The 18,061-nt window shown below is 41.4% G+C and overlaps 1 protein-coding gene across 1 annotated transcript in view; it reads right to left on the reverse strand.

The window, feature by feature from the left end:
- Positions 1 to 18,061, reverse strand: part of prex1 (phosphatidylinositol-3,4,5-trisphosphate-dependent Rac exchange factor 1) — a 176,035-nt gene that overhangs the window by 64,938 nt on the left and 93,036 nt on the right. Inside the window, exons 16-18 of the mRNA XM_061734902.1 lie at positions 12,683 to 12,828; positions 5,857 to 5,949; positions 792 to 940 (exon numbers count right to left, since the gene is read on the reverse strand). Of these exons, the coding sequence (XP_061590886.1) occupies positions 792 to 940; positions 5,857 to 5,949; positions 12,683 to 12,828 (388 nt within the window). The remainder of the gene's footprint in view (positions 1 to 791; positions 941 to 5,856; positions 5,950 to 12,682; positions 12,829 to 18,061) is intronic.

Genomic DNA, 18,061 nt, shown 5'->3' on the forward strand with positions numbered 1-18,061 from the left:
CTGCGCTTGGTCTGATCAGTTATATTGAACAACAGACACGCGCATCATTGCACATATATTTATTGATATGCACAGACTAGTACACATTTAGGTCTGTAATGGAACGTGACTGTTGATATTTATAAGGGAAAAAACGAAAAAAAAAAACGAAAAAAAAAAAATGTTGAAAAAAAAAAAAAAAAAAAACGGCCCATAGCGCGAGGCCCCTTGGGGTGCGATGCCCCGTGCGGTCGCACGGTTCGCACACCCCTTGCGGCGGCCCTGTCTCTACGATTCCTCCTCATTTCACTACAAAAACCTCAATAAAGTGGCAGCTGCTGGAGGGAGATGGACAGAGAGTATGATGTCACGCAGTGCTACGATAGTCGGACGCTCATGCAGTTACACGGTTTTATGGTTGTGGGCGTGGTTTGCATTTTGGTTACGTAACGACGGGAGCAGAATCTTATTGTCTCGTAGATCCACATCAGACTGGACGGATCATCTGGGCGGCTGTACAGACACTGCAGAATTTGGTTTCTTTCCTCCTTCTCTGAGTTGGCAGACTGAGGGGAGACCACTTTATATATGTTAAAGCAAGAAAAAACCTGTTTTTCAGAATAGGTCCCCTTTAATTTCGACATTTCGACTTTTTTCTTGAATTTTCAACTTTTTTTCTTGACATTTAGACTTTTTTCTTGAAATTTAGACTTTTCTCGACATTTTGACTTTTTTCTCTGCATTTTGACTTTTTTTTTTACCTGTTTTTCATAACAGGTAACATGTGTGTGTGTGTGTGTGTGTTGGCTCACTCCTTAGCTTTGGTGGCCACCAGCAGCCGTAGCGAGCGCCTCAAGCAGAAGGCCTGGCTGATCATGGTCTCCACCTCGGAGAAGGGCCGGAGGAACAGCAGGTCCTCGTTGATGGTGTAGATCTTCCTGCCCACCTGAAGCCCGGCCATCTGAAACACACAAAGACACAACGCCGTGGTTAAGAGCTAACAGCTTTTCATGCAGTAAGGATGTCAGATTGCCTCGGTTTTGCTCAGGTGAAGCCTGATTCAGGTTTTTGCCAGACTTTTGTTGATTCCCCAGACTCAAGTCCTGGATCGGAGTGTGAACAAGCAAAACAGGAGAGGGAAATCAGTGCGAACTGCCATGAATTTTTATAGCCTCTTCATTCTTGTCATGTATTTTCAAGTATACACTGCAAAAACTCAAAATCTTACCAGGAATATTTGTCTTATTTCTAGTTAAAATGTCTAATTTTTAGTCAAAAAATCTCATTACACTTAAAACAAGAATCATTACCAGAAAAATAACTTATTTGACAATTTTCACCTGTTTCAAGTAAATTTTCACTTGAAATAAGTAGAAAAATCTGCCAGTGGAACAAGATTTATCTTCTCATTACAAGCAAAAAAATCTTGTTCCACTGGCAGATTTTTCTACTTATTTCAAGTGAAAATCTACTTGAAACAGGTGAAATTTTTAGTTTTTTCCAGTGATGAATCTTGTTTTAAGTGTAATGAGATTTCTTGACTAAAAATGATAAATTTTAACTAGAAATAAGACAAATATTCTTGTTAAGATTTTGAGTTTTTGCAGTGTATTAATGATGTTTTTTGGAAGGAGTGCATTAGTGCAGGAGATAACCAAAACAATCGTTCACTTTGTGATACAAGCATGGAATTTGGTACACCCATATCCAAAGGCATTCCAAAAATAATTGGACGTGGAGCCATCGTGAATTTTCAACATGGCGCCCATGGCAGCCATTTTTCAAAATGGATGCCAGAAACAAGTGTTTTTATATGACTTGGGGACATAATATGATATTTTAGACATATTTACCACATATAGTACTTGGTAGATGTCTCTTGGATAATTGAAAAGTTTTAATTTAATATTCAAGATGGCCACCATTTTTTAAAGATAGCAGCCATCATTTGTGTTTATGTCTGATATGGATGATCTTGGTGTCTAATCAGTCATTATTTATGATCCAGAAATCAAATTGAAACATTGGAATTGGCCAGAAGTTTCCTTCTACCTCAAAACTGAACATGACAACTGTTTCTTTCATGATAGCAGCCATATTAGCCAAAATAAAATATATACCGTCATTTCATGAAAATAGATCTATTATACATAAAAACAAACTTTGAACTAATAAACCAAAAAAGATCCTCGTATCTGCAAGAACTGAACCATTCAATGAATGGATAAGTAATAGAGTGGATGTTGAAGCTCAGCCAGGGCAAACTGGCAACTCATTTCAACTAATCACTCATTAGAAAACAGTTGTGTCCATGTTGAAAATTCACGATGGCTCCACGTCCATATCTTTTGGGGAAACCTTTGGCTATTTGTGTACCAAATTTCATGCTTGTATCACAACCTGAACGATTCCTTTACATTTTATAGCTAAACAGCTGGACTACATGTGATAGATGTGATTGAGCTGCATGTTTACATTTGGCTCGCGCCTGTTGGTTTTTGCAGCTATTTCCAGACTAAGGAATTACTTTTCCTTTTAAATTCATTGAGGTACCTTTATACCCGTGACCCTCATTGGCTCGAGCTTCCCTTTGTCTCCGTTTGTCAGGTTTGTAAGGATGTGGACGTGCACTAACAGTGGAACGAGCACGTGTTTCCCGAGTGTCAGGCATCAGCAGCCCCGTGGACTCGTATCGGCTCAGCCGCTCTGATCTCACCAGAAACAGACATGCTGCATACCATTAACGGCAGTCATCTCTCACTTCTTCAGTCACGTTGGGAGAATAATGCGGCCTCTGTGTGTTTGCTGTGTGAGTCCAGTGTCCTGGGCACAGATCCGGTGGGGTGGCCTTGGCTGAGCCGGGCTCCCACTCTGGATAATGGCCCAGGATGGATGTAGGAACGACTGGGAGGAGCCGTGGCGGTTTGAATGGGGAAGGATGTATGTGTGTGTGAGAGACTACACGGCGGGGATGCTGGTCTCCACGTGACTGTCTATAATAGTATCATATAGTGAAAGAGCTCAGTGTGAGAGTGCGTCTCTCAGCCCTTTTTCCAAGCCCCATGGGAATCAGCTGAGCTTCTTTCACTGTGCTGGCACACGGGGCCGTGTCACAACCGGCAATCCTGTTATTGTGATGGGGATGGAGGACTGAGGGATGGAGGAAGAGAAGGAGAGAGAAAGGAGCACAAAGAAGAAGATGGGTGATGGATTTGTACTAGGGCTGGGGATCGATTCAAATATCAAGAATCGTTTCGATTCCGATTCTTAAGATTCAGAATCGATTATCAAGATTTGATTCATTCCAATTCGATTCGATCCGATATTGATTTGGGTTACTGTTAATAAAACTGTTTTTTCAGCTGTTGCATGAATTATATGACTGTAGTTATGCAACATATTATTACTAGTATTATATTGAGATTAAACAGCAAGTATTAGCAGTTAATGATGCTGTAAGGACCAATCAGCTCCCAGAATGCTGATAGAACTGCTTTCAGAAACATTGTGTGGGTCAGAATTACCAAACAGATCCAGGGAGGAAACAGAGACGGATGAAATCGCTTTTATTTTTTCCCCATTTATGAGAATTTGGTTTTTAACATTTATGCAAATGTAACCCCAAGACAGTATAATAAAGCAAAGAAATATAGACAATTTATGTAATTATAACTGAAAACTTTAATGTTTTCATACCTTTAAACATATTTAAAGGCAAAACCATGGCACCAGTTATTCTCGTGTCCAACAAAATATTCCTTTTTTGGGCATAAACAAAAAAGTACCAAAAGTTGTAATGTAATGATGGAAAAAAAAAAAAAAAAAAAAAAACACAATTTTTTTTTTTTTTTAAATCGATCTTTAGACATATGAATCGATTTTTAGGAATTCATATGAGAATCGATTTAAAATTGGAGAATCGATCTTTTCAACACAGGCCTACTTTGTACGGTGGAAGCAGCTAGAGAAGAGATAGAAACCAGAAAGTCACTGAGAAGAAGAGCAGCGAGCAGAATAACAGATGCTCTGAGGAAAAACCTGAACCACAGGGACACCAGAGAATCCAGGGTAAAATTAAACAGTAGAACTCCAGACGTGCTGCAAAAAGACCTTCCATCACCGGTCCTTTTGGTAAATCTAAATTACAGAAACAACCAGGGTCTCGTCCCCCCGTGGTGTCAAGGAGGAAGATGCTGGAAAGACTGCATGAACAGAACACCGGCGTGCAGGCGAGTCCATCGTCTGTCTGGGCAGAGTCATGCAACAGGTGGATGAGACGACACAGACGATGGATAGCTGCCTCGTTCATCTTGCATTAGTGCAACCACAGATGGGACGAGTCCCCTCTGCAGGCTGCTCTCTCCTGAACTTCAGAAATAAGTGGGAGTACCCATATTTGAAATGCTCTGGGAGGGTAAATGCATATGCATGTGTGCATCGGGTAGGGCTGGGCGATATATCGAGATTTTAATATATATCGATATATTTTCAAACGCGATATGGTACGAGACAATATCGTTTATATCGATTTTAAGAAAAAATTCACTCACGTACACGTATACATATTCATACATTCATGCATGCACACATACACACACATAGCCACACATATGCATACACACACACAGTTACATTTGGCCACACATACATATACACGCTCACACACATAGCCACAAAAACATGTACACACACATGCACGCATACTCACACACACACACACACACACACACATGATCATATACATACACACACACACACACACACATAGACACACACACTGGCTTGTTCACCTGCATGCTCGCTCTGTAGTTTTTGGGGTTAGTAAGCGGTAGCTTAGCTCAGACTGTGTTTTGGGTTGATTGCTGTTCGTGTTTTGGTCGGCTCCGTATTGGTTTTGTTGGTTTTGTGTTTTGTTTGTGGTTTTTGTTGCAGATTTCCAGTGCTTGACGTGTGTCTCCGTGTGTTCCTGCTTCCTGGATTGGCAGTGGATGTCACCCCCCCCTCCCCACATATGCACATATATATGCCTTTGGTTTTTACCTGCATGGTATTAATCACTAATATGTGTGCAGACAAGAAGAAAAAAATGTTTTTTTTAATGATTTTGATATAGCTTATTTTGTGACAAATTGACTTGAATGTTTTATTTGAGATTTGCACAAATGTTTTGTTATTTGCACAACTGTCAACCTCAGTGGAAAAGTCTGCCTGTTACTGTCTACATTGTATTAATTGCACAGCGTATTTTAATAAATTTTTTATTCTATATATGCAGGCAGTTTATTTTTGTTTAATTTGTTTTATACATTTTGATATTGTGCAGACCTCTGTTAATAAAGGTACCTGTGTGACAATTGGCATGAGGCTTTGTATTAAAACTGACTGTTTTTTTAAGGGTTTGCTTCAGAAAAAATGAAGCTAACAGAGATGCTAACAGAGATGCTAACAGAAATGCTAACAGAAATGCTAACAGAGATGCTATGCTATAATGCTTTGGGGGAAACCCCAATTATGGCACAGAAAAAATATCGATATATATTGAGTATCGCCATTCAGCTAGAAAATATCGAGATATGACTTTTGGTCCATATCGCCCAGCCCTAGCATCGGGTCTGCAGCGGCTGCGTTTATGCACGGCAACAACTCTGGAACCAATGGGGTCGAAGCTCCTGCAAAAAGAGCAGAGGCCGACTGACAGACTGACAGCAGCCGTGGAGCCGGCGGACAGCCGTCACCTCCTGGAACTAACGCCCTGTGGCGGCAAGAGCACACACTGTGTGTGTGTGTGTGTGTGTGTGTGTGTGTGTGTGTGTGTGTGTGTGTGTGTGTGTGTGTGTGTGTGTGTGTGTGTGTGTGTGTGTGTGTGTGAGCGTTTACCTCGGCGTGTGAGCCCCTGGCGACAGATTTCACCACAATGGCCTTGTTTTTCTCTTCAATCTCGAAGCCGTAGCCTTCCTCCTCGGGGTGAATCTAGCGCGGGAGAAAAACAAACAGACTAATTACTCCCACGTTTACGCCAGTGACCACTTGTCAAGATCTGAATGTCTTTATTTGCCGCAAAGTCATGAGTAAGCAACCAGGAGCGTTACTATAACAACAAAAAAGAGACAATCCTGGTGATTTCGCCATCACAAATCCCTTAAACACACATGTGTGTGTATTAGATGATGCTCTCCGGTCGACATATCACATTCCCCAGTGGGGCGAGGTTTTCATATAATGTTGTCATCAGCAAACCTCATTAAAGTTTCCATTAGTTAAGCTACTGGGGGGTGGGGGGGGATCTTCCTGCTGCACAGCCCCGATAAGATTGGGATCTGTGCAGTTATATCAGAGGACGTGGCTTCAGTAAATAAAGAGTTCCTGCGTCTGACTTCAGGAAGAATAGGCGCGAGGGGTGGGATTAGTTCTGCTAATCAAGGAACAAGCCTTTTCCACCTCTTGTGAAAGGCCAGATAGCGTGCCTACTTCCCACTCCCCGACGTGAAGAAGGATGCTGGTGATGCCTCTTGGTTTCCTTGACGATAACGGACTCAACCAAATAGTTCACATTCTGTTTCAGGCTCCACTGATCTCAGTTAACGTGAGACATAATTACACAGTTAACCTACATCCATTTTATAAGACCAAACGGGATAAATTACAGAGCGGGAGTGTCTGTGCGTTTGATGTTGATGGCGGTGACGTGTGCGCTGGAGGTCTGACGGTGATGAATGTGATGAATGCTCTCGGTGGGAGGGTATTTTCCCAAACATGAATGGAATCCTGGGAATATTCCCACAGCTTTCCCCTTTTTACTGGACACAGAACCGGGAGAGCTTCAACGCCTCCTGGTGCATTCTTTCTTTTTTTGTGGGGGGGGGCACGGGGCATGGGGTGTGTGTGTGTGTGTGTGTGTGTGTGTGTGTGTGTGTGTGTGTGTGTGTTGCCAGCACCTGCTGCCTCAGGTCACAAACCAAGAATGCTAGATGTCAGTGGAATGACAGGGAAGGCGGGAGGAATGCAGACACTAATGAAGAGAACGAGTGTTTGATCGGAGTATGAACCAGGATCCAGTTCTGGTTCTGTTGGCCAGTTATCCTGATTCCATCCATCTTCAACAAGAAGGATCAGTCTGGTTCCTCTGAATGTGACTGATTTCCAGGCGGCAGTTAAAGCAGACACAGAAGAAAGTACATCTGCTTGTCAAGCAGAGAAATGTGATGGAGGGACAGCAGCAACCAGGCTGTCGTCATTAACACATGTCTGAAACAGGTGAGCTGGTGAATGATGAGGGGGGGGGGGGGGGGGGGGGGGGTGAAGACATCCACTGCCAATCCAGGAAGCAGGAACACACAGAGACACGTCAAGCACTGGAAATCTGCAACAAAAAAACACAAACAAACACAAAACCGACACGGAGCCGACCAAAACACGAACAGCAATCAGCCCAAATCTTGAGATCTGATCGCAGTCTGAGCTAAGCTACCGCTACCGCTACCTAACCCCAACAACTACAGAGCAAGCATGCAGGTGAACAAGCCAGTGTGTATGTCTATGTGTGTGTATGTGTGTATGTATATGATCATGTGTGTGTGTGTGTGTGTGTGTGTGTGTGTGTGTGTGTGTGTGTGTGTGTGTGTGTGTGTGTGTGTGTGTGTGTGTGTGTGTATGTGTGTGTATACATGTCTGCGAGGCCGACACGGAAGAACCCGGAACCCAGGCCACCGGCAACCCCACAGAGGGGAGAAGTAGGAGGGAGGCAACCCACCGCCTTTCTGAGACAGTCCTGTATATAAATGTAAAATTCTGGACCACAAAATGTTTCACGTTAAGTGTTTGAAATGTTATGTTGTAATATAAGTCGTGGTCTAGTTTAAAGTGCGTGTTGTATTGTTAAGTGTGTATATAAGTGTAAGTACATGTATGCATTCCTGTCTAATGTATTTATGTTCATTGGCTCCTACCATAAGCTTTTGATACAGTAGCAACAGTAGTAATTCACATGTGTGTGTGTGAATAAATCAAATTAGGGCTGAGCGATTAATCGATTTTAAATCTAAATCGGATTTATTAATCAAGACGATGTTAAAAAAAGGAAAATCGATTTTCCTTTTTTGCAGCTGGCTGCATTACAGACAGAGTTCGTCTAGTCATCTTTGTTTGGTCAAGAAAATTGTAAATGTTGTCACTTTACTAAACTCAAGGAGGATTTACAGTATCTTTCAATTGCACTTCATAATGTGTTTGCTATTTTTCTTTAAAAATAAAGATAAAATATTTGAAACAATTTATTCCATTGTCTTTTGTAGTTTTACCAAAAAAATCGAATTCGAAAATCGGGTTTTCAGAGAAAAAAAAAAATCGGGATTTTATTTTTGTCCAAAATCGCCCAGCCCTAAATCAAATCAAATCAAATCAAATCAAATCAAATCAAATAAAATCAAATCAAATCAAATCAAATCAAATCAAAAGCCCACCCTCACCCGTTTTGTGACTGGTTTGGTACATTTTGTACCAGGAAAAAATACAACGGAATGGGAGGCGTAAGAGAGCCATTTAATGGAAAAGGTTTTCAGTAAGTGAATGGGTATGGATGGCCACAGGGCCGCCGCAAGGGGTGTGCGAACCGTGCGACCGCACGGGGCCTCGCGCTATGGGCGTTTTTTTTTTTTTTCCTATTTTTTTTTTTCCTTTTTTCCCTTATAAATATCAACAGTCACGTTCCATTACAGAGCTAAATGTGTACTAGTGCATATCAATAAATATATGTGCAATGATGCACGTGTCTGTTGTTCAATACAACTGATCAGACCAAGCGCAGACACAAGGTGCTCTGATCCAGACGGGTGTAGTGTGGAACAAACTGTCACACAATGTCGAGAGAACGAGACAGATTCAGGAAATTTCCATCAGGGGATGAAAAAAGAAAAAAACTAAAGAAAATGTAAGAGTTTAATGCCTCTCTGAAAGGCTTGTTTGATAAATTTGTTACAAAAATCACCGATCTGATGGGATCTCAAGCAGCCGCGAGGCCCCACGTCGAGGCAAGAGATGATGATGAGGCAGGGGAAGGTATCCAGTATTTTGCTAATTGGAGAGTTAAAATTGTGCATATAGACACCCGATCCATATATGCATATAGCCCGCAATTGGGCCCCCCCCGGCCATTTTGCACGGGGCCTCGCAAATCTCCCAGACGGCTCTGGATGGCCAGACGCTCTCTGTGCCATTGGGTCAGAAAACTAGGATGTTAGTAAAAGTACCGTATTGACCCCAATAAAAGACGACCCCCGTTTATCAGGACACATCTTTTGGAAGAAAGAAAAACAACCCATAAGAGCAACAAATCTCAGTCACGGTTACGCGGTCACCTGCGTGATTTCCAAGACTTTCATTTGAGTCACGGCTCGAGTGATGGACGATCCTTCATCTCTCCTCTGGGAAGCGGCTGCTTTTTGTTTGTTTTATCGTCCATCTTTTAAGCGGTCTTTTGGGACTTTCCATCTCTGTGTAAAACATTGTGTAACATCCTATTTTCTCGCTGCTTGGCAGCTGTTCCACGACTACGCAGCGTTTAAAGTTGGGGCCAACACTTCATCACATTTGTTTCCTCGCTCGCCCGACTTCTGAGCCGCTTAGTTCGGGACCCGGCCGTCTTTCTGCCTCTTCCAAACCCCCGGCGCCGCCGTGACGTTACCTTTAAAGCTCCGGTTGTAACAGGAACATTCAGGCTGCTGGCATAACGGCCCAAGTGATTAAAAGTCTAGATCAGGGATCAGCAACCCGCGGCTCTAGAGCCGCATGCGGCTCTTTAGCGCCGCCCTAGTGGCTCCTGGAGCTTTCTTTAGGAATGTTTGACCTTTTTTTTTTCCATTTTCTTTTTATCCTTTTCTTCTTTTTTCCTTTTTTTCCCTCTTTTTTTTCTTTTTTTCCTTTTTTTCTTTTTCTTCCTTTTTCCTTTCCTTTTTAATTTTGACATTTTTTTGAAATTTTGACTTTTTTCTTGACATTTTGACTTTTTTCTCGAGATTGTACTTCAACATTAATCTCAACATTTCGACTTTTTTCTCGACATTTCGACTTTTTTCTAGAAATTTTGACTTTTTTCTCGACATTTCGACTTGTTTCTCAAAATTGTACTTCAACATTAATCTCGACATTTAGACTTTTTTCACGAAATTTCAACTTTTTTCTCAACATTTCGACTTTTTTCTCGAAATTTTGACTTTTTTCTCGACATTTCGACTTTTTTCTCAACATTTCGACTTTTTTCACGAAATTTCAACTTTTTTCTCTACATTTCGACTTTTTTCTTGATATTTCGACTTTTTTTCTCGACATTTCAACTTTTTCTCAACATTGTACTTCAACATTAATCTCGACATTTAGACTTTTTTCACGAAATCTCAACTTTTTTCTCAACATTTCGACTTTTTTCTCGAAATTTTGACTTTTTTCTCGACATTCCGACTTTTTCCTCGATATTTCGACTTTTTTCTCGACATTTCGACTTTTTTCACGAATTTCAACTTTTTTCTCAAAATTTTGACTTTTTTCTCGACATTTCGACTTTTTTCTCAACATTTCGACTTTTTTCACGAAATTTCTACTTTTTTCTCGACATTTCGACTTTTTTCTTGATATTTCGACTTTTTTCTCGACATTTCGACTTTTTCTCGAAGTGCATAATGAAAAAAAAAAATTTCCCCCAGTTATAACTAATATAGCTACATGCAGCATGTGTTGTCTTCATTCTAAGGTTGATACAAGACTTTTCATTTTTTGCGGCCAATACGGCTCTTTCAACATTTTGGGTTGCAGAACCCTGGTCTAGATCCAAAATGTAGGACGACGAGTTCTTTTCAATGTGTTCAAAAGGAAAAACACCTCGTCTAATATTTGGGTCAATACAGTATTTTAAAAGTTCCTCTAAAGCACGACGAGCAGAAAGGATTTAAACATTCAAGCCAAACGTGTGATCTTTCACAGCTCCTTATTTCTTCTCCATTTATCTTCACAGAGACAACACATTTCTCCTCCAGGTTTGATTTTCTTGTCTCTGCATCGGCACAACACACATCACCGATACAGCTGATCATGATCTGATTACGCTCCCAACAAACGCTCATTAAGATGCACAGCGCTCAGAGCCATTCAGACACGCTTATTGTGAGCGACCCCAATCTTCTGAGGAGATTTAAGGGTGGGAGGATGTTGGGACTATTGTGTACGCACACAGGCTGCATTCTGCATATAAATGCATGAAAGAGCGAACTATATCCACGTATATGTGTGCACATATAACAGCATGTTGTCTCAGATTCTATATCAGTCAACAAGGACTCTCATCCAATCACGATAATGTTTATAAGAGTGTTGATTATGCTGACTGAAAGTTAAATAAAACATCTTTGTGCCATGTTTATCGTGATTGCTGTTATTAGGGCCCGAGCACTTACAGTGCAAAGGCCCTATTGTATCTGTAGGAATTTTTCTTTCTTTCTTTATTCTTCTGACGAAAGGAGGGCCTTTTTTCCCCCTAAACGTGCCCCAAAAGTCACCAAATTTTGCACACAAGCCAGGCCTGGCGAAAAATTTGATATTTCATGGTTTGCATTAATGGGCGTGGCAAAACAGCGCCCCCTAGAAAACTTTGTGTCTCAAGCCCCACGATGCGGTTTGACGTACATGCACGAAAATCGGTACACACCTGTATCAGTACACATCTGTATCATGTCACAACTTAAAGAAAACTCTCTTGGCGCCATGGCCGAAACTGAACAGGAAGTCGGCCATTTTGAATTAATAGTGTCATTTTGGCAAAATTTATGCCATTCCTTCGGCAGTTAATACGGCCCGAACCGTAACGTGCACCCAGGTGTGTTATACATCAAAATGTGTGTCACCATCCTCCGACACCACGCATTACTTTTCTCTTTCAAAAGCGTTACCGTGGCGACGCTAGACGCCAAAACACCCCCCCCCCCCCCCTTCATCTGATTGGTCCATATTTGATAGTTCCCCAAAAGTCACCAAATTTGGCATGCAAACCAGACCTGGCGATGAATTTGATATTTTATGGTTTGCATTCATGGGCGTGGCAAGATGACTCAACAACGCCCCCTAGAATACTTTTATTTACCATAACTTTTGAATGGTTTGACATAGAGAGTCTTGGCATGGGACTCGGTATTGAGTCCTTGACCATAATTGGTGAAAATTGCGATTAATTCAAAATGGCCGACTTCCTGTTCGGTTTCGGCCATGGCGCCATTAGACTTTTCTTTAAGTTGTGACATGATACAGGTGTGTACCGATTTTCGTGCATGTACGTCAAACCGTATCGTGGGGCTTGAGGCACAAAGTTTTCTAGGGGGCGCTGTTGAGCCGTTAGGCCACGCCCATTAATGCAAACCATTAAATATCACATTTTTCACCTGGCTTGCTCTTCTGATTGGTTGTCCCTATTGTCTGCTATAACTTTTGAATGGTTTGACGTAGAGAGTCGTGGGTGGTGTCATTTCTGATATGCTTATGGGGGGCGGTGGCCGTGTGTGCGAGGGCCCGTTCATCGCTGCTTGCAGCTTTAATTTTATTATTGGCATTATTCCCAAAGAAAACAGATTACCGTGTGAAGCTACAATTCTGGGCAGAATTTGACAGTTTGTGCAAGCGAGTGTACATTGAATGTGATGAAATGTGTATTTATGTGTCGGCTCACCACCAGGGACTTGGCTAAGATGTTTTCTATGAGTTTGAAGTCATTTCTCTGGAGCTGCTTGCTCTTGCTGCTCGTTCCTTCGGTTTCCTCATCGGCGTAGAAACGGAAGAACTGGGACTCGTCTTTGAATTCGCTCTTCTCCAAGACTGAAGGGGGGGAGGACAAAAAAAAAAATACAAAGAGGACACGTGAGCAGAGAGCAAAAAGTAAAAAATTAGGTACAGAAAAGCTCGTCCAACTCCATCGATAAAAAAAAGAGACAACTTTAACAAGATTTTAACAATAGTCATCCAAAGTTTGCCTTGTTCATGCTGGAAAAATGGATAACTAAGTTCAGTCATTCAACAAAGTGCTTCACAGTGAAATTACAACGTGGATGTGTCACAAATGAGAGAGTTAGTGGACTCGACAGAAGCTGAATGTGCGGAAATCTTTCTGCAAACAAACGGTTAATTAGCTGGTTTACTGACGATGCTAGGAGGAACATCTGGAGCCAAATCACATCTGGGCTGGAGCCAGAGCATCCTGATCCGGACTCTCCAGAGGACACGAGAAACGCTCTGTTATGCGTTTTCAAGTGGATCTGGAAATCCTATTACTGGCCAGACAATAGAGTTCAGACTGAAACACAGGCACAAACGATCAACTGAAAATGCAGATGTATCGGGACGTGCGTTCCTTCACCGGCTGCCTGTGGCTCAGCAGCATTAGCTCTGCTTCAGGCAGACATGTTATTCACTTTTTTATAGTTAATACAATTTATTGATGTCCGTGATGTGTTTTAGATACAGAAGGATACAGTTACAAATAGGCCTGTGTTGAAAAAATCGATTTCCCAATTCTAAATCGACTCTCATATTAATTCCTAAAAATCGATTCATATGTCTAAAGATCGATTCTTTTTTGATTTTTTTTTTTTTTTTTTTTTATCATTACATTACAACTTTTGGTTATTTTTTTTTTACAATATTGACACCATTCAAAAGCATTCATATCCATCTGGTTAAATCAGTTGACGTTTGGGACATTGAACATTTATAGATTCCGTCTGGGGGCTCCGGCGGCGCCGGGGGCGCCCGTGGAGGTACGGTAGGGCCCTGGCCCGGCTCGGAGGGCCGGCCCCGGTCAACTGGATGGCCGGTGGGGGAGCGTGGGCGTCTTTTCAGGGCCGGCTCTGCTGGTCCTGCCTCCTGGCTTCGGCCTCTGCTCCCCCTCCTTCCCCCCCTTTGTATGTATATATTTATGTATGTATGTGTATGCTTATGTAGGCGGATATATATTAAATATAGCAATAATGCACATATATATGCCTTTGGTTTTTACCTACATGGTATCAATCATTAATATGTGTGCAGACAAGGTTTATAAAAAAAAAAAAAAAGAACATTTATAGATTCAGTTCTAACGTGCGTCTGTAGGTGTTCAGCTCTCTTACGCAACTGTGAAAACGGGGCTTGTGCAGGCAACTCTGAGTGCCAAAGGTACCCAGCTGTTCGAGAAACATCTGCCACCCAAAGATGAGCAAAAGCCAAGGCAATATTATCACACACACACACACCACACCTACTGACACAGGCCAACATAAACGAAGCCTGAAAGTGAGTTATTTCTTCTGAGTCACGAAGGCCGTGGCAATACAACACCTTAAAACAACTTATTTAGCTGCAGGCAGCGCCGGGCCGGAAACTGCTACACCGCAGTAACACACACACACACACACACACACACACACACACACACACACACACACACACACACACACACACACACACACACACACACACACACACACACACACACACACACACACACACACACACACACACACACACACACACACACACACACACACACACACACACACACACACACACACACACACTCTATTCTACGACAGAGTATTAGGGCAAAGACAAAAAAAAATTGAAATTACGAGAATAAAGTCATAATATAATGAGAATAAAGTCGTAAAAATACGTGAATAAAGTCATAATGTTGCGAAAATAAAGTCGGAATAGAATAAAGTCGGAATATTACGAGAATAAAGTCGTAACATTACGAGAATAAAGTCATAACATTACGAGAATAAAGTCGTAACATTACGAGAATAAAGTCGGAATATTACGACTTTATTCTCGTAATATCCATTTTTTTTTGTCTTAGTTTGGCCCTAATACTCCATCGTACTATTCAGATTATTTAAACAGTTTTAAATATAAATAACCAGTTTCCAATATTTAGACAAACATGAAACACATCTCTAAAAATAACCCAAAACAGCCCGAAAGAAACACAACAACATATCTGACCCATTTAAGTAGCTGCCACTTTTAATAAAACATGTGGAAAAACCCTTGGTGCTTGGTACTGCGTTGGTATCAGTTGATGTATCTATAAATGATGCAGACATTAAACTACAGCTGTTACCTGGATTATTCAGGCTACGTTTCCTCGGCGGACACTAATCTGTTATTTTCAGTACATCCAGATTGTTTTGCAATAGACGTTTTGGCATCCGAAAGAGCCAAAAGCCGCATGAAATGCAATTTTTCTAATCGGATTCAGACCACATACAAAGGCGGTTCAGCACAGATGTGTTTCCGTCTGAACAGTCTGGCTGATCAAATCACTCACACGGTGACAGGAGTAAAGACTACGTCTACAAGAGAGACTGGGGTGATGGGGATTCATACGCCTCATTTTCTTCCTGGTAGATAAATGTAGAATAGATAGATACACGGCATAGCCAGCTCACAGTCTAAAACAGGGGTCGGCAACCCAAAATGTTGAAAGAGCCGTATTGGACCAAAAACACAAAAAACAAATATGTCTGGAGCCGCAAAAAATGAAAAGTCTTGTATTAGCCTTAGAATGAGGGCATATGGCGAAAGGCGAAATGTCGAGAAAAAAGTCGAAATGTTGAGAAAAAAGTCAAAATTTCGAGAAAAAAGTCGAAATGTTGAGAAAAAAGTCGAAATGGCGAGAAAAAATTTGAAATGTCGAGATTAATATTGAAGTACAATCTCGAGAAAAAAGTCGAAATGTCGAAAAAAAGGCGAAATGTTGAGAAAAAAGTTGAAATGTCGAGAAAAAAGTCGAAATGTTGAGAAAAAAGTCAAAATTTCAAGAAAAAAGTCCAAATTTCAAGAAAAAAGTCCAAATGTCGAGGAAAAAGTCGAAATGACGAGAAAAAAGTTGAAATGTTGAGAAAAAAGTCAAAATATCGAGATAAAAGTCAAAAAGTCAAGATTAAAAAGGAAAAGAAAAAGGAAGAAAAAAGAATGAAAAAAAGGGAAAAAAAGGTCAAACATTTTTGAAAAAGCTCCATGGAGCCACTAGGGCGGCGCTAAAGAGCCGCAGGTTGCCGACTCCTGGTCTAAAAGAAACAGAAAAAACTCAATAGGAGAAAGAAAAAATAATTAAAAAATCAAGAAGAGTTCAAGGAGAAGCTGCGGAGCAGCAGATGTGCTGACTAAGATCTGGAGACGCGCGGGTTGAGGTGAGAAGTGCAGCCGCGCCGGGACCAGAGAGGTCACCACCTTGAAGGAGGGCAGGGGAAAAGGGAGAGCAGGTGACGCGCTCAGACAGATGGTAACGAGGGCTCGGTGTGAGTAAAGGATGAAAAGCACCGCAACAAATCTCTGGGAGTGGTCAACAAGATAATTACAGAGAAGATTTAAAAGCATTTATATACAAACATTAACCTGCACATCCTGACTGGACATGAAGTACCGCTGCCCAACAGATCAATAACCAGCAGTAAAATAGTCCCAGTGTGTTGGAGCACTGAGCAACGGCTGTATAAAAAAGGTCCCAAAACTGTTTTTTTCCTTAGTTAAAAAAAAAGAAATAAAAAAGTGCTCATGTACATCTAAGGAAATCAGGACGAGGTGTTGTCAGGCAGCTTCTTTAGTACTCCGGCCATACTTTGGTCTCACTTTCTAGTTAATATAGTGAGTCAATAAAAGTGTCAGATTCAATTACAGGCCTGAAGTCGAGGTGACGGTTCAGCGGACGGACCCAGACAGCTGTGTAGCTAAACCAAACAGCTCCGTTAGGGTACGCTGCTAACGCTGTTTACATTTAACACACTGGCCAAGAACCGCCTTCACTTCAGTGTGGTCGGAGAGGCTGCAAAACTGAGACTGGTCATGAGAATGCACGATGCCCCGTGCACGCCCGATAGGGGGGGACAAACGGGTCTGTTTTTTTTTTATTCTAATTAAATTATGGAATAATTTTTCAAAATGTTTCAAAATATGCCTATTTGTGGAAAGAATATGTAGTATTTGAGTTACATAAAAGCTTGTTATTGGTTTTCTTCCTAATTGTCCTTGTGGTCAAGAACCCCCAACACTAAAATGGTTTGGCCGCTGATCAAAATTTGATGTTATCATTGAATTCAGGGGTGTCAAACTCATTTCACATCGGGGGCCACATACGGCCTCGGTAGATGTCAAGTGGGCCGGACCATTACAATTATACCATACATGTTATATTATAGCATGTATAGAAGTCGCACCCAAAATATCATGTCTTTCCTTTGTTTTGGTGTAAAAAAGCGCAAGAACATTAGGAAAATGTTGAAATCAATGAAAATTCCTTTTACAAAACATTTCATGGAACACCTCATATTTCCTTAGACAAATGTGCAATTTACTTTTATCATTTACATATGTGCATTGCAACTGATCCCACTGATTGTGCAAAGGCACAAAACTTTAACAATTAATTGGTATTGAAAAATATAGTAATGCACTTTAAGATTAAATGAGATTTATAAAGAAGCAGATGGCGCATTGATACCGCTGTTGTCTTCTACTCTGATCAAAACAGTGCGCCCCTAGCGGATAAAACAGGAATTGCATCTTATTAAAAATTTGAATTCCATGTCTTTTATGCATTTTTTCACTTTTAAATTATCCCGCGGGCCTGATCGATCCTCCTTGGGGGCCGGTTCCGGCCCACGGGACACATGTTTGACGCCCCTGATTTAATTCAACCATTAGAATGGTCAAAATGTCCGGTCAGCACAAGTCCGGTGCTCAGAAAAGAAGAGAAAAGAGAAGAAGAGAAGAAGAAAATAGAGGCCTCATAGATTCTCTACACAAATATTTTAAAAAGGTGGTGACGGTGAAGCTGGAATTAATAAAGTCAGGGTAGAGCAAGGTAAGAAACAGTTACAACGTTTACCAACCTTGTAACTTAACCTAACTGGCTAGCTCTAATGTTAACGTCCATTAGCTTGTATAAAAACCTGAAGAGCAGAAAGAGAGGGGAGAGGAAGAGGGAGAAGGAGAGATCCGGGCGCAGGGGGGCCCATCTTAGATTATTTTGTCCCGGGCCCCGGCAAGACTGTCAGCTGGCCTGACCCCGTGT

This window comes from Cololabis saira, chromosome 12 (assembly GCF_033807715.1).
Source record: "Cololabis saira isolate AMF1-May2022 chromosome 12, fColSai1.1, whole genome shotgun sequence".
Classification (NCBI taxonomy): domain Eukaryota; kingdom Metazoa; phylum Chordata; class Actinopteri; order Beloniformes; family Belonidae; genus Cololabis; species Cololabis saira.